This window comes from Nannobrachium achirus (assembly GCF_963921795.1).
Source record: "Nannobrachium achirus genome assembly, chromosome: 18".
In the NCBI taxonomy this organism is placed as follows: domain Eukaryota; kingdom Metazoa; phylum Chordata; class Actinopteri; order Myctophiformes; family Myctophidae; genus Nannobrachium; species Nannobrachium achirus.
This window is the reverse complement of record NC_137825.1, coordinates 21,852,132-21,875,053: the sequence shown is the minus strand read 5'-3', so window position 1 is coordinate 21,875,053 and position 22,922 is coordinate 21,852,132. Positions and strand designations below refer to the sequence as shown.

The window sequence follows — 22,922 nt, the reverse complement described above, 5'->3', positions numbered from 1 at the left end:
ACTGGCTGTCACTCAACCATAAGAGTTCATGATTCAAGTTACATCACTTGAGGGCCATGGCATGCCATTCCCTTCACATCCGCACGGGGCCGCTACTGCACCTGCACCGCGGCTCTCTACTGTCTGGGATGCAGGCATTATTAAAGGACTGCCCGTTTCCAAGGATACCACAGTTAGCTTGCTAGCGGCTCGTCCATTGCCATCTTAGGTAAGTGAGCATCTCACAGCCAAAAGCTATTGTTTAAAATAAGCCGTGGACTACAAACACGCGTTGGCCGCAATAAACGAGCCCTGTCCCGTCTGCCATTCTCTTGGCAAACACGGTTTGCGGAGCTACAATGTGCTAGAGTCAGGGGCTTTACCTAGCAGCATGCTAATGCTACGTTGCTACTAGTTAGTTAACGTCAGATTAATGTAATGGTAAACTCTGCTCTCATGTACCTTCAACAGTTTTGTGCAGTAATGTATTACTTAGTAATAATGTAATAGTATTACTTTACCCAGTAACGAGTAGTGTGAAGGAAATACTTTGCCAAAACAGTAATTTTATACCATATTACTTTGTAAAAAAAATAAGGTATATATAATATATTACTTACATATTACTTTTGTTGGCTTCCTCTTGAAAACATTTAGTTTAAAGGGTCAAGATAGATTGATGCTTTATGTTGTAGCCTTTTTGTGTAATATGTATTATAATAATTAGGGATGGTCCGATCAGGTTTTTTGGAACCGATCACTGACACTGAGCACCGATCACAAAAGTTTGATCACCCCGATACCGATCAATCACCGATCCGATCAAGTTAATATTTATTTATTATTTATATTTTCTAAATGTTAATGTTTTAACTTTAAATAATTAATTCACTCATGAATTCATTTATATATTTGCCTTATAGTTATTTACCAGCATTACTATGTATTTATTATCATAGCAGTAACTAATTATTCCTTCAGCACTGTGGAAATCAATACCCCAAAATGGCCTCAAGTGGGCATACTGAACGGCTGGTTGATCGGATGCACCGATCCGATCGGATCGGTGAATTTACCTTTTGATCTAAACCACCGATTATCGCCGATCACGCTTTGATCGGCCCGATCCGATCCATTGCCGATTGATCGGTAACATCTCTAATAATAATATGTAATGTAATATTACTCTTGATTCCAAGTAATAAGTAATATTATTACTTTTTAAGGAGTAATATGTAATACCATATTACTCTCCTGATCGAGTAATATTGCCCAACACTGACTGTTAATGCAATTCATTGTCTGCTAACCTAGTCAGGTCCACTATGTATTTGTGTTGGATTTTTTTGGAGATTAGTAAAACTATACATTTCTGGAATCTTCAGACCATGGGGAATCCAAAAATCTTTGTTTGCATTTGCACAGACACCTGCAAAGCTGCCATTTTGGACGTTCAAAATGGCCGACATAAAATACATAATTTGTGCTTTCTTGGCTTCTAGACAACCTAGAAACTTAATTAAACATGCCAATCCTATGTTTTCTGGGTCAAGGAATCGACTGAGTAAATGATGGGTGTAAAATGTTCCGGACCCCCACCCCCTTTCTTGGGGTTATCTATTTTGGGACCTCCCAGAACAGTACGCTAGCCAGTTAATGTCTTTTTCATAATATTAGAGTTTTGTAGGTTTTAAAACATCCTGAGTTGATTCATTAGACTTTTAAAGCAGCCAGAATAACCGTTCTGACTTTTGGTTGGGGTCTTTCCTCACCTGGGACCCCCTAGACAGACCCATGAGCCTATCACAGTAATCGCTCTGCTCCTGCTCCAGAACAGTGTTAAATTAGATCATAATTGAAGCATAAAAGTTGTTGTAGCTGGGCTCTGAAAACAAAAATGAGAAAGCAAAATACCAGAGGTCTTCCTCAGGGGGTCCGGGACCCTTGGGGGGTCCTCATAGTTACTACAGGGGGCCCACCAAATCTTAATGGGAAAGGATTTTCTTTTTTATGTATGTTTTTATGTATCCTGGGTTCATGTATTGTACTTCGATGATTTATTAGTATTCTCAGTATTATTTATACATTTCTTGTGTTAGACAGTTATGGTTGACAGGTGTTACTGCAGGGATTAAGGTATTGCAACTTCTCACTTTGGGTGTGCAGACTAACGTGTCCATTTATTGCACTGCACTCACACTGACAAAACACACACACACACACACACACACACACACACACACACACACACACACACACACACACACACACACACACACACACACACACACACACACACACACCCTCTTTGTTAATCGTCACCCCAAAACCCTCACCCTATCCTCTTAAAGAGCTCATGGTCAATTATGCCCAAAGAGATTCACTAAAATACTGTACATGTCCTCCCTAATTTGCAAGACATATGTGTTGACAGTCTCCACCATAGCATTTGCAGGGAGGAGTGCAACCTGCTTTGCAGCCAAATGTGATGGGCTCAAGTACTGCCTTTGGAGCAGGGAGGGCAAGACACCTGACTGGAACATTCCCTCCACTCTCTAAATGCCATCTATTTTCTTCGATTGATCGAAGCTTGGGGCAACTTGTCAGGTATGACAAAGTAGGCATCATAATACGATACCTTCATCAAGGGACATGATGGAAGTGCACATATTCAAGCAAGTTCAAGTTATTGGATGTCACAAATGTCAAGGGTTCCTTGGCCTACATGATTTTTCTGGTGCTGGCTGGGGAAGAGAATTTTGTTGGAATCTCCAAAAAGTCATGGGTCAATGCCTACTTGAAGCCTGGTGATGATGACCAAGTCATTAACCACTTCAAGGACCTTAAAGGGTTCCATTCCTCCTGAGCTTCTTATTATTGGTGAGCTTCCATCAACATTGCAGTCATTAGAGCATTTTGCATGCCATGTTTACAGTTCAAAAGGTCCAACAACCCTGCGATTACTCAGATGGGAACTATTTCTGTCAAATAACTGAGGGTGAGATGCTACCTCCAACTCGTGCTGCACTGCTACCACATCCGTGCCAACTACGTCACAATGCAGGATAAATCATACCTGACAAATTGCCCTGAGCTTCCACCAATCGAAGAAAATAGATGGAATTCAGAGAGTGGAGGGTATGTTCCAGTCAGGTGTCTTGCCCTCCCTGCTCCAAAGGCAGTACTTGAGCTCATCAAATATGGCTGCAAGGGACGGTGCAGCTGCTCAAGTAACCTGCCTTTCACTCCATGGTGGAGACTGTGTCAACACTATTAGGTTGGACATTAAAGATGACAATGATGAAGACAATAGATCCTGCATGTCTGAAATGACTGCATTGTAGTGAATCCTTTTGGGCATAATTGACCATGGGCTCTTTAAGAGGACAGGGTGAGGGTTTTGGGGTGACAATAACAAAGAAGTGTGTATGTGTGTGTGTTGTGTTGTCAGTGTGAGTGCAGTGCAATAAATGGACACGTTAGTCTGCACAAGTGAGAAGTTGCAATACTTTCATTATGTCAAATTCTGGGTCTGGCCCTTGCCCTTCCCCTGTTCTACCACACTTTGCTCGCACCCTCCCCTCCTGTGAACCTGATTGTCAATCTGAACTCCTCCCGGCTTCACAGCTGTGAGCTGTTGCCGGATGACTACCTAGTTGTCCTTTTATGGTTCCCCTGGCATCACAGGGATCTCCATATATGGGCATAAAGGGGATTTGGTTCCCCTGACATCACAGTGATGTCAGAGCGGGATGCCAGAGTGTGAGAGTTAATCAACAAAAAAGCGTTACCCGTCCAGACAGACAGATAGATAGGGTCAAGATGTGACGGTTCTGATAGTAAACTGTGACCTATGGTTGCAAACTGCGACCTATAAACCCAGGATACATAAAAACATTCAAAGTTTCAGTTTCAAATGTGAAAAAAAAAGATCCCATCAAGATTGGCGGGCCCCCTGTAGTAACTCTGAGGACCCAGCAGGGGTCCCGGACCCCCTGTGGAAGACCCCTGGTATTTGCTACTACTCATTTTTGTTTTCAGAGCCCAGCTACAACAACTTTTATGCTTCAATTATGATCTAATTTAACATTGTTCTGGAGCAGTAGCAGAGCGATTACTGAGACAGACCCCTAGACAGGGGTCTGTCTAGGGGGTCCCAGGTGAGGAAAGACCCCAACCAAAAGTCAGAAAGGTTATTCTGGCTGCTTTAAAAGTCTAATAAATGAACTCGGGATGTTTTAAAACAAAACAACTCTAATATTATGAAAATCGGATATTAACTGGCTAGCGTACTGTTCTGGGAGGTCCCAAAATAGATAACCCCCAGAAAGGGGTGGGGGTCCAGAACATTTTACATCCATAATTCATTCATTCGATTCCTTGACCCAGAAAACATAGGATTGGCATGTTTAATTACGTTTCTAGGTTGTCTAGAAGCCAAGATAGCACAAATTGTGTATTTTATGTCGGCCATTTTGAACGTCCAAAATGGAGGCTTTGCAGGTGTCTGTGCAAATGCAAACAAAGATTTTTGGATTCCCCATGGTCTGAAGATTCCAAAAATGTATAGTTTTACAAATCTCCAAAAAATCCAACGAATAAACCTTTATTAACACAGCGAACCTGACTAACCCGGTGGTTCTCTACGTGAGGTCAAATCTTATATGGGGGGTCCCTGGCACAACATATTTCAGATGGGGTCACTACATTTTAATTTGGGGCAGGGGGTCCTTGACATGAAAAAGTTTGATAACCACATGATGTGTTTGGCAATCAGACAACTTTTTCTATTAAAGTTATCGAATTAATCGTGTCACTATACTCTTGATACTCTAATTAACAGTTAGTAATACCTCATGTTACATTTGTTACTGATATCGCCTTAACCTTCTCATCCATTTTGTCTTTGTTCCAGGCAAAATGTCATTCTTATTTGACTGGATCTACAGGGGTTTTAGTGGTGTTTTACAGTTCTTAGGTAAGCATTGTTGTCTGGCAAGTTTACTAGGCTAATATAAACATGTGTTTCTCAAAGCCTGAGGTTCCATGGGGTCCCTAGCAAAAGTATTTAATAAGCATCAACACAGTATGACCAATTTAGCCCAATATACAATTTGTACAACACTTGTATATATGCTATCTTCAAAAAAGAAGAAATCTTGAGAAATTTAGAATATCTTGAATACAGGGGGTCCCTGGCACCAACTATTTTCAAATAGGGGTTAATTTGGCGATCCTCCTTGGCATGGAAAAAGTGTGAGAACCGCTGCTTATAAACAGTGCTTTAGTTTGTAAGAACACGTTTTTTGAAATCACCATTTCAGGTCTATACAAAAAGTCTGGGAAGCTGGTGTTCCTGGGGCTGGACAACGCTGGCAAAACCACACTCTTACACATGTTGAAAGACGACAGATTGGGACAACATGTACCCACACTGCATCCAAGTAAGGAGCTTCACTGAGTGGGAAGGTGCTTAAACCTCACAAAAGGACAGTTCTGCGTGCACAGATCTTTGAGGTGGTCTTTTTGTGACAGTCCCTCGTGCCATTATACACCAGAAATGTAGCTAGTACATAGACTAGACTTAGCATGATTTCTGTCCCTCTCAAATAAAGTTGTTTGCAGCTGCAAGGCTAACGAGGTGGGAGGGCACTTGACATCTCTGCATCAGGTGAAACTGACTGATGGCAGCCAGCTCATTTAAGTTATAATTATAAATTATTATTATTGTCTTGATATGGGCCACGGATGTTGGACAGGTCGTTTGTCTTTCTTTGCCCAAGTACCCAAAGCCAACCCCCTTCTGCACGTGCCTGGAGCTTCAATTGAAAGGTTGCGGTGCACCTGTTTCGAATGATATAAACGCACTTAATGCGAAATATTCACGTGCTTTCAGACTCTTCAATGCAGAGGTATCCATGGATACTTGGATACTGGGTATCCAAGTATCTCACCAATGCAGAGATATTAGTAGTAAAATGTCGACATCTAGTGGTCAACCTCAGAGGTGCACAACAATAAAACCTGAGCTGAATCCCAGCATCGAACCAGATGCCATGGATTCTCTGTTCCCCGGTGTAACGCTCCACGCCACAGACCCCGACGGAGCGGCGCGGTATTGGGCGCCGATGACCCCCGTGAGTCGCCACCGAGGCGAGCGCTAGCGAGCCGAGTTGCCGCGTCGAGCGGTGGGAACGGCGGCCAATCCCACTCAGCCGCGTTACCGAGATATGTGCCGTTATGGACAGAATAGTAAATATTCAGTCCCTCACTATCCACGTCTACCCCACTGCACGTCTACCCCACTATCCACGTCAAAGATAAATGCACAAAAAAGGAGTCACATTAGCTCAGTCAGTAGAGCACGGATGCAACAAACCCACGGTTTGGGTTCGATTCCCCTGAGGGGAATAATATTCGAGGCGACAGATATCGGCGCATGCGTACATCAAAGTGCACGGAAACGAGTATCCCGTGGATACTCCTCCGTGGATACCCTGTGGATACTCTCTGCATTCAAATGCATGATAAATGGTGAAAAAGTCCGATTGAATGCGAAGAGAGCAGTCGAAGCTGGTGGGAAGAGCGGGCACCTGAGAACTCTGAGAAAATGGGGGGCCAAATACAGTAGTAATATATGAAATTACATATTACTTTTACCTTTTTCTTTTGCTTGAAGCTTCTGAAGAGCTGACCATTGCTGGAATGACCTTCACCACCTTTGATTTGGGGGGCCATGTACAAGGTGAGACTATTTTGCTGTACAGTTTGTCAATTTATTTTGCTGTTCGTCATGAGTCACAACACACCATTTTTAACATATTTCTCCCCTGTGTGTACTTGCAGCAAGAAGAGTTTGGAAGAACTACCTGCCAGCTGTGAATGGAGTCGTCTTTCTCGTAGACTGCGCAGATCATGACAGACTCTCCGAGTCCAAGGTTGAACTTGATGTAAGGTTTCAAATCACCCAAACCTACGTACGCCTCGGCCTCACTGAGTAGTGCCCATTTCCCACAGTAGTAATGCCTCTGGAATGGAAAGTTCTACCAGAGGCGGTGGAACATTTTTTTTTGTGCGACACCGTTGTACGACAACATTTAAAATAAAGCATTAGTGGTTAATCAGATTTTGCGATTTATCACACATTTTCCTAGATTCATTGATGTAACAAAAATATTCAAATTAATTACAAAAATTGGTTCTCGATTGTTCGATTAATCGGAAAACTAAATGATACAATAATCGGTAGTTGCGTCCCAACATTCTACTAAGCTCCACATCTTTTCTTACTTTCCTGGTATCTAGGCTCTACTATCAGACGAGACCATTGTCAACGTGCCAGTGTTGGTGTTGGGGAACAAGATCGACCGTCCCGAGGCCATCAGTGAAGGGGGGTTGAGAGGAGCATTCGCTCTCGACTGTCAGGTCACTGGAAAGGTAAAACTACCGTATCTCTAAAAAGAGCTAAAAACACAGTGAAAGATTGCTGTTGCTGGGGAATTAATGTCCATGGGTTGGAGGGATACAGGAAAAGTGGTGCACCTAAACGGGCGCAATTTCGGTTGTGAGAATCTTTTCTGAAACCTGGTATGGAATGGATTAAAGCTCTCAGTCACCACGACTGATTTCAGTCATTTGGATTCCATAGAAGCCAGCATGTCTTCTATAAAAGCGGGTTGCGCAGCAAAAATAGCCGATCTACAAGCTCTCAGAGACGCACTGAGAGCTTGCAGATGAGCTATTTTTGCTTGATGGTTGGTGTGTGTGTTTTTTTTTTCTTTTTTCCATAAAACCCAAATGGTCTCTGATATCTCATAAAAGAATAGCATAAAGGCTGTGAATTCTGTGAAAAGTGGGAACAATATTACTAAAACATCATCATTTTACGTATTGTGTTAACTGTTTAGGAAACAACGCTAGTGTGTGTGGGGTGAGGCCCCTTTCACACAGTTTTTTCACAAATCAATGCTGGATCAACAATGGACTTGGCCATACAAATTATTTTCCGTCATGAGATTGTACCGGTATTTAGCTTTAATCCATGGAAACACGTTAACATGGCGTGGTACAGTTCACTTATTTCTTATAGTGGGGAAAGAGCCTCACGTTGATTTGTTTCTCATCATGTCTGTAGGGCAGCGTGTCGGCAAAGGACCTGAACAGCCGGCCGCTGGAAGTGTTCATGTGCAGCGTGTTGAAGAGACAGGGCTACGGGGAAGGCTTCCGATGGCTGTCACAGTACATCGACTGACAGCTGGGAAGACACCGTTCATCTGAAGAAACGAGGGCACAGATTGATAGATGGTTATTTTTTAATTTCCCCTTTTTCTCCCAGTTTAGTGGTTCTGTCAATAGGCTCTATGCACAGCAGCCATGTTGGAAAGAAACTGGGCCTCTTCCTTACTTCCTTCACAGGTTTTTACCAATGATACTGATTTGAAGACACAGAGCAGGTTCTCAATAGTGATGTGTCGTTCATGAGTGATTCGTTCACAACAATCGAATCATTAGCAAGACTGGTGAACGATTCGTTCAAATCCCTGAAATGTGTCGTTCATAGTTTTGTTCACACCTCCGCCCCCTCCCCCTAATAGACCCCGGCACACAGGACGCAACGGCGGGCTGTACTCGCGACATAATTAAAAATGCTCCCGCGATAGTGTTTTTCACGCAACGATCGCGCTATGAACGGTGAATGTGAACGAATCTTTTGAACGGATCATTACCGTGAGCGTGAACGAAATGATTCGTTCTCTGAAATGAACGGGAATTGCCCATCACTAGTTCTCAAACTGTTTAATTTCAAGGACCCTCGGGTTCTGAGAACCTTATCTGAAACCTGGTATGTGGAAACTAATCCAAGGTTCTCAGTCGCCACGACTGATTTCACAATAGGGATGGGACAATATGAAACTTTCATATCACCATTATTGTGACAAAAGAAATCGTGATTTACGATATTATCGCGATAATCAAAATCCATTATCCTGGGCGAAACATTTAGCAAAATTATTTTTTTGGAAAAAACATTTGATAGAGTGATAAAAAGAATGTATCAAGTACGTATATTATAAGTACCTTTTGCCAATTATAGAGGGTTTAAGTGGTACCGGATATGCAGCTCAGCAAATAAAAGGTGAATTGATCCCAGTGCATGACGGAGGATGATATCACGCTAAATAAAATCTCCACGATACGATTATCATGAGTGTTTTTTTATCACGATATATGATAATATCGCTTATCGTCCCATCCCTATTTCACAGAAGCCTCGCTGCTGTCTTCTATGAAAGCATGTCGCAGACACATAAGGGGCCATTTGGAACGCCCTCAAGGACATGTTGAGACCTACTGGTGTAGCAGAGTGTTTCCAGTGAGCCAACAACAACATGCACAATATCAGCACCCTGACTCTGTTTGACCAGATTGGCACCGAGCCTCCATTAGTATCATTGGTGAACACCTGTGAAGGAATTAAGGAAGAGGCTCAATTTCCTTCCAGTATGGCTGCTCTGCATAGAGCCTATTCCAAAGGCGTGTGCGGGTTTCCCAACTGGTCTTGGGCCTTAAGCTAGATGCAGAATAGACCCAAATTTAGAGTGAACATCCTTAACTAAAATCTTTGCTTCTGGGGGTCCCCGGAACAAAATATTTTGAGATGGGGGTCCTTGGCCAAATACATACTATTTTGGGGGTCCTTGACATGAAGTTTGAGAACCACTGATATAGCAACAGAAAGCAAATATTTGTGTTAAAAATGTTCACTCTGAATTTGGGTCTTGCCTTAAGCTAGATGCAGAATAGATACACGCAGCTCAGACCCGTTTGAAAGGTTGCATTCCAAAGTCCCCCTTGTGCTGTTCTCCCTTCTCGCTGCTGACCCCTACTGGTTTGTCTCTGCAGTGATGGGCAGGTACTTTACCCCGTTTTAGCCGAACGACACAGATTTTTCTTCTTCTTCTTTTCTCCCCCGTAGGATTACAGTGAAAATGGTCACCCCTCCTTACTTTCACGTGTGGAAAATGAAGGCCTCGATTGACATCGGCGGATCCACACATTTTTTATGTTCTTAGTCAGGTTTTTTAAAGGTTTCTATGCAAACTTTTAAAAGTGGTTCATGGTGAACTATCCTATGTGTATGTTATTAATGTACTGCTATTCAATTAGTTGAGTGTGATTTCCTGGCAAGCTTTTAATCAAGATACATTTGACAGGTTGCATAATATCTGATTTATAGTCAGGGCAGGTGGTACGTTATGCAACAATGTAGAGGCTCTCTGCCGGGCGGAAACCATGTGTGTTTCTTTTCAGGAGATGGAGAACAGAACCTGTGTTCTGATGGATCCATTGTAGTTCTTATTTAGTCACAAGCTTGTTAATACTTTTCATTGGTTAAATATTTTGAATAACCCAGACAGACTTAACCACATTCAATTTAAAAAATGATCAAAAACAGAAGCTCTACAAGCTATTGGCTATTTTTGGCTACGGAAAGTACAATGGCTTTGGTCATTTTACCATCGGCGAGAGTAGAGGGCGATTCAGTTGACCAGATTCTGCGGAAGAAGATCAAGTGCAAACAATGGGTCCATTGTTTTGTTATTACAGTAGGTTCCCTTATGCAGATGTCTACTACACAACACAACACAACACACTCAGCCAAAGATGTGCGCAATCTCTGCTCATGATTTTAAAAGCTATAGGTGGAAGGGAAGTGTGCGTCCGCAACATTCTTTTCTGGAGGAGTGCAAAATACATTACTGTTAAATACACTGTTGAATACACTACTGGATATGAGTGATATTGTGATAGTGATGATCTCCCATATTCAGGATGGAACACACATAATGGAACACTTAAGCACGGATAACATATGGTCGTTGTCATGTATGTCCAAAACCATTACCTTTCAGGGAAATGGAATTCCCTGAAATGGAATTCAAAAATATAGCGAAAATGGCAGGTATACAAGCTCACAATGCTTTGAGATTGTGAGCCCTACTTTTGAAGGGCATTAGTTTATGAGGGGAAAAACATCAAAAGTTGAAATATGGATAATATATAACATTTTGTTTTGGCACATAGAACGACAAATTGTTTACTGGTTTGGCGCACCGAACATAATCGATCTCCACCTGGAAGAATATCTTCGATATTGTAATGTTGATGCTGGGAATAAATTAGAAAGGCTATGAAGATAATAGTCATAAGTATGCAATAACCTAAACATAAATATACAGACCATATAGTATATTGTACCAGAAATGACCTTACTCCACGGCATTTATGAAAGTATTGTTTTAACACTTGATACCCTACTTTGTTACCTTTTCACCAGTTTGGATTTACATTGTTCAGAAATATTTAATCGCAAGGCAGTAGCACTTTGTCCAAGATCTGCATTAATTATCTGTCTTGATTGTTTTAATGTTGTGATCAAAGAGCTTATTGTGGGCAAAATTCACGCCATCTCCTACCATCAAAAAGCTTGAAATGCTGCTAGTTGATGTACTTTTTGACTGTCTGTATAGACATGAGAGTGCACTTGTAAACACTGACTTGGATCACATGCAAACTGTGACTAATATTATTCAGGATACTGAAGTATTCAACTCTTTTTGTTGGAGTTGCACACCATTTTCTGTGACTCGGATAAGCTTATGCATTTATAAAAAATGGAATAGCTGCATATGCATATTAGGCCTGTCACAATGTTTTGAGATATTTGTAATTATTTTTGGCATAATCACCAGAATTGTTTGTAATCTGTATAAATTATTATGTTGGAAAATAGTGAAAATAGCCAATCTATGAGCTCACTGGCTATTTTAGCTATTTTTGAAGATTCCTTTCAAATATAAAATGATTATATATGGCCTGACTGTTTTAAGCCATAATGCGTTATTTATTTTGGTCATTGGCACTGGTCGTTGTCAGTCATTTCTGTGTATTTAATTTATTTGTTATCTCTGCCCTGTGCATTCTCTGTTTACAAAGCCTAAGAATGTAAAAGAAGAAAGAACTGTATGTTTTGTTCATGTGTTCCAATGTTCAATGCCAAAAAACAATTAAATCTTAAAGTTATTGTAGTAATAACAGGCATCTGACTGTATTAGTAAGTCTTATAGGTTTAAATAGAAGATCTACAATCTCACATTGCATCACAAATTTGCTATTTAAAAAATGTTATTTAAGTATAAAATAGTATTTAATTTTAAAGTAGTTTATTTAATTTAAAAGTAGTTAAAGGAAAACTCCTCCCTAAAACACTTTTAGGCCAATTTTCCTACTTATATTGATCCCAAAAGACTGTCCATGGCAGGGGTGGGCAACTTTGATGATGGTGAGGGCCACAAACGCATCGCGCTGCGATGCGTTTTGAGCTTGTAGATCGGCTATTTTTGCTTCTTTTGAATTGGAATCCTGAATAATTTTTTGTTATTTCTTAATTGGAATTCTGAAATGTAACATTTTGATTTAATTTCAAACACATTTAGTTATATACTCATGTTAACTTTATGAACCTAAATACAAATACATTGGACATAAAAAAAAATATATATACTACTATACTAGTCATTAAGCTACTTATATAGACTGACGGAATTAAAGCAGGTCTAACAGCTGAAATCAGTAATATATACAGTATTCCAGTATTAACCTGCGGGCCGCATTAAGTGAAGGTGGGGGGCGCATGTGGCCCCCGGGCCGCCAGTTGCCCATGTATGGTCCATGGGGTCTATTAGGCACAAATGCCCCTGTTGTCCAGTTTCCCCAGCAGAACCTAGCAGCTCTCATAGCATAGAGTGGAGCCTAAATAAGCCTATCGCTTTTACACTATTTGTTGTGTTCAAAAGTGATTTTCTTTTTCATGAATGTGTTACTAGTTGCCATTACAAACACATCCATGCCTTGGTTGTCCAACACAAGCCACCACAATCTCATAAATAATGTTTTGGAGTGAGCATTCGGCACAGGTGCCAATCAAAGTGACTGTACTGGCCAATCACAGGGCATCTTTTCCGGGGCTTGGCAAAACACATAAGAGAACTAGAAATACTGTTCCTTCGAAACAGTGTGGGCTCGATTCCAACCCAAAACAATAATAGTAAAAGTGTCAAGTTCCCAGGCAATGCTCTCTTTCATTTTACTGACGTAAAATGGTAATGCAAATACAATGTAGACAAGCAGTGTTATTACATGAACTTAAAGGACCAGGTCACCTTTGGGACAACCAGATCTTATTTTATTGTTGTGTGGGGACACGATCAACACAATGTTGAGTTATTTTTTGTGTTCAATCTGTGTTTTTAGATATTTTAGTATTTCAGTATGCTACAACTGGTCATATGATGCATTTTGCATCATATGATGCATGAGATGATGCAATATCATGCTACAAAGCATCATATGACCAGTTGTAGCATGCTGAAATAATAAAATATCTAAAAACACAGATTGAACACAAGAAATTACAGGATTGTGTTGATCGTGTCCCACACAACAATAAAATAAGATCTGGTTGTCCCAGAGGTGACCTGGTCCTTTAAAGGTATGGACAATTAAATCAAAATAAAATTAAAATATAATGTGGACGGGTAACCAACAACAAAAGTTCGAGACCAGTAGCATGTTGGGAACTGAAGTTATGGCTGTTTAAAGCCTGGGAAGAAAGATGGGGAACCTGTGTGTGTGTGTGTGTGTGTGTGTGTGTGTGTGTGTGTGTGTGTGTGTGTGTGTGTGTGTGTGTGTGTGTGTGTGTGTGTGTGTGTGTGTGTGTGTGTGTGTGTGTGTCCTAGGGGTCCCTGAACTACACTTTGCAAACCAGCAAACCACATCAAAGTAATAGTACGCAGATGGTCCTAATATTGACAAGCTTTTTAAAAACAGCAGATCTACAAGATCACAACATGTCGCAATGTCACATTGTAGATCAGCTTCTACGTGATTCATCTACCGTATGTTTTGTATTAATAATAAAATCTGCAAAGTAACAAGTAACTAAAGCTGCCAAATGCAATTGCAGTGGAGTATAAGTAACAAAAGTGTAAAGTAAAAGTTGGTATACAGTACGGGACATACTGATCCAAATGCATATGGGATATACTAGGATTCAAATGCAGACAGGCTGAAATTCATGGCTTTTAAAGTGTTTGGGGTGTGGTTTTGCCAGGTGGGTCCACTTCGGTTGATCGTCTGATTTGGAAATGCATTGGTTGTGATATCTCCCTGACAACCAACAACAACCACACAGAGTGCCCCTGCGGGTTCTAGGATATATACTGTAAAGCCCATCGCCCGGGAACCTTATTCTTTTTAAGTTAAATTTCTAAAACACTACAAAACATGTGTCAAAGACAAATACAAGCAAACGTCTCCACAGTAACACAGTAACAGTTGTTTGTGTGTCAGTGTGTGTGTATGCGTGTGTGTGTGTGTGTGTGCGTGTGTGCGTGCGTGCGTGCGTGCGTGTTAATAATTATTATTATTATTAATAATAAAATCTGCTAAATAAAAAGTAACTGAAGCTGTCAAATGCTGTATTTATAGTAGAGTATAAGTAACAAAAATGGAAATTAGAGTAAAAGTACCTAAAAATTGTACTGTAGGTACAAGTACTTGTTTGTATATACTTGAGTAAATGTACTTGGTTACTTTGCAGCACCACTAGCCTTACATTAAGACGTCTCTGCCGAGACTTTCGCATTGTCACTGCAGGGCCGACTTATGTAAGGCTACATCACCACAGAACAGCCAATGACAGCCAAGCCTTTAATCACAGCTGTGTCAATCAGTAGAGTGGAGAGGGACATTTATTTATAGTTTTAACTATAACTATAGTTTTATACATCACACAGCTTAGACATTTGGATCAAATCAGACAGCAGACCTGTGTGAAGTGTGAACGCATTGATATAAATAGCATATCTGAAGTGTGAATATTGCAGCCACAGCGACTTAATATAAACATGGGTCCCTTTCCTCTGTCTCACTCTCTCCCCACTCACTAAACCCATTGGAAATGCATTGGGTGCTTAAAGTTAAACATTTTTATTTTTTTATAATTAAACTACAAAACATTTCAAAACCAAAAGTACAAGCACACGTGTCCTCAGTAAGCTGAACACATAAAAATTTGAATGGTGTTGAAAGGTGTAAGCGTTTAAGAGATGAAGCGCGCCAAAGTTTTGAGGAGATACTGACTGACTGACTGACTGACTGATAGATAAATAATGAAGATAACATACGTGTGCTCGCCTTCCAGGCGAGCCCACAATAACATCTGTTTAGCAGAGTGTGATGGCTTGTGTGGGACAACGATGACATGGATGTGTTTGTAATGACAACTAGTAACACATTCATGAAAAATAAAAACACTTTTTACCACAACAAATAGTGTAAAAGCGATAGGCTTATAGGCTCCACTCTATGCTATGAGAGCTGCTGGGTTCTGCTGGGGAAACTGGACAACATGGGCATTTCTGCCTAATAGACCCCATGGACTGTCTTTTTGGATCAATATAAGTAGGAAAATTAGCCTAGAAGTGTTTTAGGGAGGAGTTGTCCTTTAATTTCCTCTTGCTCACATAGTACATGCATATTGTGTCCACTAGGTGGGGTTAATGTGCCAATAGTCAATGATGAGTGTGCAGGCATGTGTCTCTCTCTCTCCATTCTCTTGAGACAGTCTGTAGCTAGCTACTCAAGGAATAGGGACAAACCGAGTGGGCGTTCCCTTTTCTTTGAAGATGGCTAGCCAGATTGCTCTCTCTCTCTCACACGCACACACATTTCAGTAGTAGTGGAAGTAAGAGTGTGTCAAAGTGTCTCAAAATTGAATGTAAAAGCATTTCAGTTGTAAGCACAAGGCCCCTCATAGTCCAGGGGCCTTCATGGTTCTTTGAGGGGGTTCCAAAGGGCCCCTTGCGGGCGTGTAACTCTGAAAGTGTACAAATGTATACACGCTCAGAGTTATGGGGTCCTTGAAGTTGAAGAACCACTGTGCTACACTAAATAGTACAGAGCCTTCATAGAATCATTGGTAATGGTAACACTTGTTAAGGAAGTAAGGAAGGGGCCCAATTTATTCCCAGTGTCGCAGGCAAACATCCAACCAGACCTGTCAGTGTGGACAGCTGGAGACAGTACAGTGCAACATGTCTTGTTCTCATCATCTCATATTTTCAGACATTTAACTACTTAACAGTATATTTCACTTTCAAACATGTTTTGGGTCATTTTAACCTCTACTCAAGCTCCTGTGAGCACCGTTTGTAAATTGCTGAATTAAGCAACTTAAAAACTGTCTGGGGCGCAAACAAAATCCTCCTGAGTATATGTTAAAAGACCCCAAACATATTTGAAAGTGAAATATCCCTTTGAACCCAAAATATTAGAATGGCTCGGTACTTGGTTTGCTCTTTTTTCCCTCGACACCAAAGCTCTTTAGTCTTTGCCGAAAATAGCCGATCTACAAACTCATAACGCATCGCAGCACGAGGTGTTGTGTGCTTGTAGATCTGCTATTTTCGGTCAGTGTTCCCCTCAGAATAGGGATGCTAGGGTTGAGACCAAGCAAGGGAGTCCCGGACCCCCTGTTGAAGACCCCTGCCCTAAAGGGCCCTTGGTGGTCCCCAGACCTCACATGGAGAACCACTGATATATAAACGGACAATTCAATTTGGAAGAAAAGAAGAAAAAAAAAACAGATACTGTCAAATGTACATAAATAGCCACACATTTTATTATTTACAATATAATCAATTTACATTTATACAAGTAGATATATAATGTACATAGTATACACGAGAAACAGTGCTCATTTAATGAACAATATCACCATTTCATTGTAGCTAGTTTACATAAATTAAATGGCTACATTTAAGCATAAAATAGGAATAGGCCTACCCTCGCTACGCACCATATAGTTCACATAAGAAATCGAAATCACATTTCTGTACATATATCCCCTATAATATTGAACGGTGAAAATCATCAAAGAGCTTTTTTGTCTGTCTAAGTGTTCCCTTTTCTTTCGGTTGTTCTCGAGTTGCTGACACAGAATTTACGCTCCGTCAGACAACGGTCGACGAAATATGAATCAGGTTTAATGTCACACTGAGCACCAAATTCCATTCTCTGCTGTCCACTGGAGAAGAGAGAGTTGCCATCATCACTGGCAGCCACACTCATCCACAATCATGTCTTCATGGTGCCGAAGGAGCATCTCCCCGTTCTCATAGTACAGCATGCTTAAGGGGCTCATTTTGGTCGGGGCGCAGCAGGGCGACAAGACTCTGTCTGGGTGGTAGTGTTTCAGCAGACTCTAGAAGAGGAAGAGATCAAATACATGGAGTTATTATGTTTGTCAAAATGTAGCTTATCATAAAATATTTCATTAATAAAGATAACGTCATCTCGCGCCCCAGGGACACTACGTTTCAAGTAGCCTATAAGTTAAGACAATGGTTCTCAACCTGTGGGTCGGGAAAATTATATATCCCCAGATTTTGGGGGGTCCCCAGATGATTTAACATAATGTGCAATGTTGTTTTCTCACTGAACAGTAAACAAACCAACATAAAGTGACAATTTAAGGACTTTTTACTACCTCTAAAATGAAACATTAAACATTGGCCAAATTGTCAAATATTAGGGGCAGAAATTGTGAAAATATCCGATCTACATGCTCACAACGCCTCGCAACGCGAGGCGTTGTGAGCATGTAGACCTGCTATTTTCAAAATAGAACCATGTTATACAAAATGTAATGGCTCAACTCTTAGTGCTCGTCAGGGTTGGGGGGTCCCCAGTTAAAATATGATTATGTTGGGGGTCGCGGCCTGAAAAGGTTGAGAAGTTAAGATAAGATTAACCATGAGTGTTGTTTGACATTTTGCACGTGCTCACCTGCATATAAGCGTGATTTGTGGGATTCAGGTCCTCTCCGAGAGGACTCGGACAAGTCCCCTCACAGCGGTAGGCGTTATATCTTTTAGGGAAGATGATCCACGATCCCCAGCCGATGTGATTAAAGTCTACCTGCAGATCAACTCTGCGGCAGAGGGATTCTTCGTTCCCTCGCTTGGACACCTGCGGCCCTCGAATCGTGTGTTCCTTCTGGCCCCTTTTGCTTCTGTGCCTTTTTGGACGTCTGGCCTTTTTAACCTCGGTGGGGGACAGGAACTTTGACTGTTCCGCCGTGTGCAGGAGGCTCGCCTTGGCCCTCGAGCTCTCGCTGGACCCCGTGTGCGAGAAGACAACCAGCAGAGCCCTCTCGCTCATACTCGGCTCAGCTCCTCTCATGGAGCTCAGCAGATGAGCCGGCGGATCGGGCAGCGTCAGACCCCTCATCTTTATGCCCATCTTCCTCTTCCTCAACACCCGTTTGCTGCGGCTCCTCGACGCCCGCTTCCCTTCCATCCAGCTCAGCAGAGGGCTCGTGGTGTTGAACACTCTCCAGTTGTGCGACGACGTCGTCATCATGGAGGTGGCGGGGAGTAGTCCGACCAGCTGGCGCTCCTCCTGGCAGGCCCAGCGCGCGCGGCACGGGCGCTCGTGCTGGTGGTAGATCTCCACGGAGAGGTTGGAGGAGGCGCCCGCCGCCCGCGGAAGCCTGATCCTGAGCTCCGCCGCCTGGATCTGCTCGTCGGCCAGCAGCGCGTGGAGGTCGAAGGTTGCGATCCAGCGTCCGTGTCTCCGCGTCAAGCCTATAATGGAGATGGAGAGAGAGAGAGAGAAAAGTTTGCTTTAGAACATGACTGTCAGTGGACTGGTGTAAAGAAACATGTACATGTACACACGTGCTGTAATTAACACATCTGGTGCCAACCCCGGGTTTCCCGAGTTTGAAAAGGTACCACCCCTGTGCCAACCCCGAGTTTCCCGAGTTTGGGCCGTTTTTGAAAAAAAAAAAATTGCATGTTTAACCCCCATACCAACCCATTCTTTCAAACATGGCAGCCATGTTTGTTTACATCTGAAGAAAACATAATGGCTAATAAATCATGAATGCCTAAACGGATTTCCAAGCGGATTTTTTTGTTTGAAAGCTGTGAACAGTGTGCACACACGTGGTGCATCATCTAGGCATGGGCGTGCACGATCCGTGCACTATAAATTACATGGAAGTCTATGGAGACCATGGCATCGCGGGCCATTGAAGAGAAAAAATCATTGCAACTTAAGTGTTAAGTATTTCTATTTACTTTCTTCAGTAAATTTTCCATAGGCCTACTTTTACTTCTACTCCTCTACATCTCAAAGGTAAATAGTGTACTTATACTTCACTACAATGAAAACTTTAGTTACTTTGTAGGTTTTGATTATTATTACAAAACAAACTAACCACTTCAGGCCATGTGAAAATAGCAGATCTGTGAGACACATTGTGAGCTTGTACATCAGCTATTTTCAAATGATTTTTATACATTTTGAACTTGTGAAATTGGACATTCTGCACAATGAGTAGCCTATACTCATACTAGACTTTTACTGTCTTGTAACTTAGTATCTCCAAATGTTGGTAAATAATCTGAGTAGCCTACTTCTCCCACCCCTGCAGACTTTATCCAGATCGCCACTGTTGAAAGCTGACACTTTACATAAGTCTCAAATTAAATCCACTATCAGCATTCTGTACATAATATCCGTTCATTGGACGATAGATGTAGGCCAGGGATCTTCAACAGGGGGTCCGGGACCCCTAGGGGGTCCTCAGAGTTACTACAGGGGGTCCTCCAAATCTTTGTGTGATAGAAACTTTTTTTCCTTTTTTATATTCACCACTTGAACCCTAGCGTCCATATTCTGAGAACTTTAGCCAAAAATAGCAGATCTACAAGCTTTGGTGGTTTGGTGTACAGTAGAGGGGGAAAAGAGCAGACAGAGTGTGTATAGTGTGGTTAAATATCTGACATGAATCCAAAATACAGTGATGCTTGAGCTGTCAAACGATGAACCTAGGAAAAGTTGTGGGGGTCCCTGCTTCATCTCTCTCTCAACCAACTTAGGGGTCCTTTTGGCCTGAAAACGTTGAAGACCACTGATAGGCTATATTCATATTCACTGGTGATAGCCTGATATAATTCAACAATTTTTATTATATTTTGACACTTGCTTTGGCAATGTAAACGTATGTTTTCTCATGCCAATAACGCTCCTTGAATTTAATTGAATTGAATGAACTGATTTTATCTGTGCAGATGTATAAGACCAGACAATCTATTCTATTCTCATCTCATCTCATATAATCTTAACCTGTACATCAGAATTTCCCCACAGGACCAATAAGGCATCATGTCATGTCATATCATATCTAACTTATAACACAAATTGTAAAGTCTATAGCCTATGTTGAATTAGGCTTGACATAAATCCCAATTTACATAACATAATGTGCCTTGGATTATTCATCAAGAATCGTTCATCATAACTCATCATAATAGATACAATTATGGATTAAACTAAACTGCAATGACACCTGGCAGCATACATATAGCAACCGATTTACATAATGACACCAGGTCAGTGTAGCCTAATACTCATTCAAAGAAAGGGTGTGTGGTGGGCTACTTAATTAATGAAAAAAGATTAAAGGCTGTTATAAATACGTTTTTCTACGGCATTGTTCAGTGTATATTGGGGGCTATTCGTTCTCTCTGTTGATCAAAGGTGCAAAGGATGGCCCTATTCACTACAAGGGGAGGGGGGGGGGGGTGCGTTGTTCCTGAGACCCCTCTTGCAAAGCAACTAATCTTCTCATGTCAAACACTGTTGAAAACCAATCGTTTAACACGTTCTTGGCCTTTTTTTCTGGCTTCTGCATATCCTCAGTCAAACAAATAGGTAAGAACTCTAACACCTAGAAGTGATGTGAGATTGGATTCGGCAGGGAGGGAGGCAGTGGTGTAAAGTAACTAAGTAGAGTAGCCTACATTTTACTCAAGTAGGCTACTTAAGTACACTGCAGTTTTGAGATATTTTTACATTAGTGGAATATTTCCAATTGTTAGTATTTTTACATATAGGCTACTCCACTACATATAAGATCCACATATTGTAGGCTTTTACATTTATTTGCAAACTTTAGTTACTTTGTAGGTTTTGATTATTAGCCTAAATAGGCCTACTGCAAAACATAGGCTACATAAAAACTTCGGCCCTATATATGCCCCTACATTTCGGCCAAAAAGATTTGTATACATTTGAAAACTTTTAGTGGGACATTCTGCATAGCTAATGAGTATTGAGTAGGCCAACTTTTACTTTTGGACTCCTACTTGTAACAGAGACAGTGTATTTCTACATTGCAAGTAAAACATGTGCACAGCGCACCATGTTAAATCCCCTTGCCGAGGAGGGGTCCGAGCACTCTAATCTAATCAAGGGACGTGTGAAAAGAAGCGAGGGAAATTGTTTATTTGAGTTAACAAGAGATTTGTATAGGGGATGTCTGGCCACGACATCTAATCAACATCGCCCGTTTAAAGAAGAAGCTGGTTTGCTTTGAGAATTAGTGAATTAGTAAAACCAGTCTTTTCACACCACGTTGATCCCCCTCCTTCACCCACATGGATGTGGATTGGAGGCCGCTGAGGTCGTCTGGACCTTGGGAACGCTGATCTGACAGCACGGCCAGGTCCGACCAGTCTTACAAAACACATCCAACATTTAGCCCAAGACAGTGGTTCTCAAAGTGGATTCTGGCTTCCTTTAAGGAGTTCAAAATTGACCCTTACAAGTCTGTAACGGGTCCATTTGATTCCATGTGTATCCCTACACTGACTGTCAGAGACGAGTTAAGGGGAGACCTTGACGTTTAGGCTAATTAAAGTTTGAGAACCACTGGCCTAAGATATATTCAATGTTATGGGATTTTAAGTGTCTGTCACTGTGGGATGCACATTCTCAGGAATTCTTTCAAATCTTTCAAATCACATTTCAAAACGAGAGTAAACGTGCTATGGAACCGTGGCTCGCAATGTTTTACTCTATGTCCTTCCAAACCTATAGGCCTAGCCTACTAGCCCACTATTCTACATGCAATAGGCCTGGCTACAATCCAGGACCAGATCAACTTGAACAATCTGATAATTAGGCTAAACCAAGCATTTTCTCAAACCTTTAAATGTTCAACGTCTCCTGACTCCTCTTAACTCTGCAGTGCAGTACAAATGGAACCAAATGGACCCGTCCATTTTATACACTGTCAGAGTTCAGTTACTTGCAAGGGTCAATTTAGAGCCCCTAGGCCTAGATACTTACTTTTGGCCATTACACTTTTGACAGTGTCCGCTTGCTTGGTGCTGGTGGTCTGATGCTCCAGTGAATAATCCACGGGTCGAGATAGATTCGACTTGAAATTCCTGTAGAGGTCCATCATGTAGGAGGGTGGCAGCAGGTGGTATCCCGAGGTACGGTGGTCCATCAGGGCGAAGGGATGCAACGACGACCTGGTGCTGGTGCTGCTGTTATAAACTCCTTCGATCCGTGCCCTGTGGACCCCTTGGGCCACAGCGAGCAGAACGAGCAGGGATGCGTGCAGCGCTAAACCCAGGGCTCCTCCGAATGAACGCATCATGTTTCTTGTTCTTTCAGCCACGTTTAATGACAAATTCCAGTCAGGAGAGATTATGTGGTCTTATATATACCTCCCCCCCCACCGCCCGCACCCACCCCTTGCATATTAACAAGTAGCTGAGAACATTAAAGGAAATTGACGTGAGTCCTTCAAGACTTGTGTGACATGACAGGTCCATCGGTCCATTCACTTGCTAATGAGACAGATGCAACTTTTCTTTATAGGCCCGGGCGGCTACGCTTGTTTCTGATGACGATTTCTCCATCCATCTCCCTTAATTCGGCCCGCACTTGTTATCCTTTCCTAAAAAGAAAGAGCCAGGCCACGCCATGCATAATTGTAACATTTTCATGTCAAGGAC

The 22,922-nt window shown here is 41.7% G+C and overlaps 2 protein-coding genes across 2 annotated transcripts; one reads left to right on the top strand and one right to left on the bottom strand.

The window, feature by feature from the left end:
* Positions 1-123: 123 nt before the first annotated feature.
* sar1aa (secretion associated, Ras related GTPase 1Aa) lies at positions 124-9,585 on the top strand. Its single transcript, XM_080747097.1, has 7 exons — positions 124-208; positions 4,895-4,957; positions 5,304-5,423; positions 6,659-6,724; positions 6,826-6,929; positions 7,285-7,416; positions 8,114-9,585. The coding sequence occupies exons 2-7, from the start codon at positions 4,900-4,902 to the stop codon at positions 8,228-8,230; spliced, it is 597 nt and encodes a 198-aa protein (XP_080603223.1). The 5' UTR covers positions 124-208; positions 4,895-4,899; the 3' UTR covers positions 8,231-9,585.
* Positions 9,586-17,152: 7,567 nt separating this feature from the next.
* Positions 17,153-22,558, bottom strand: ndr2 (nodal-related 2; the record flags this gene model as incomplete). Its single annotated transcript, XM_080747644.1, has 3 exons — positions 17,153-17,305; positions 17,890-18,689; positions 22,246-22,558. 3 exons carry the CDS (start codon positions 22,556-22,558, stop codon positions 17,153-17,155), a joined length of 1,266 nt encoding a protein of 421 aa, XP_080603770.1.
* Between the last annotated feature and the right edge of the window lie 364 nt (positions 22,559-22,922).

Bases quoted from the DNA above. Each gene is read 5' to 3' on its own strand.
- sar1aa (XM_080747097.1), top strand. From the start codon at position 4,900: ATGTCATTCTTATTTGACTGGATCTACAGGGGTTTTAGTGGTGTTTTA. The intron at 6,930-7,284 runs GTAAGGTTTCAA...CCTGGTATCTAG, and splicing joins AGTCCAAGGTTGAACTTGAT to GCTCTACTATCAGACGAGAC. The intron at 7,417-8,113 runs GTAAAACTACCG...TCATGTCTGTAG, and splicing joins ACTGTCAGGTCACTGGAAAG to GGCAGCGTGTCGGCAAAGGA.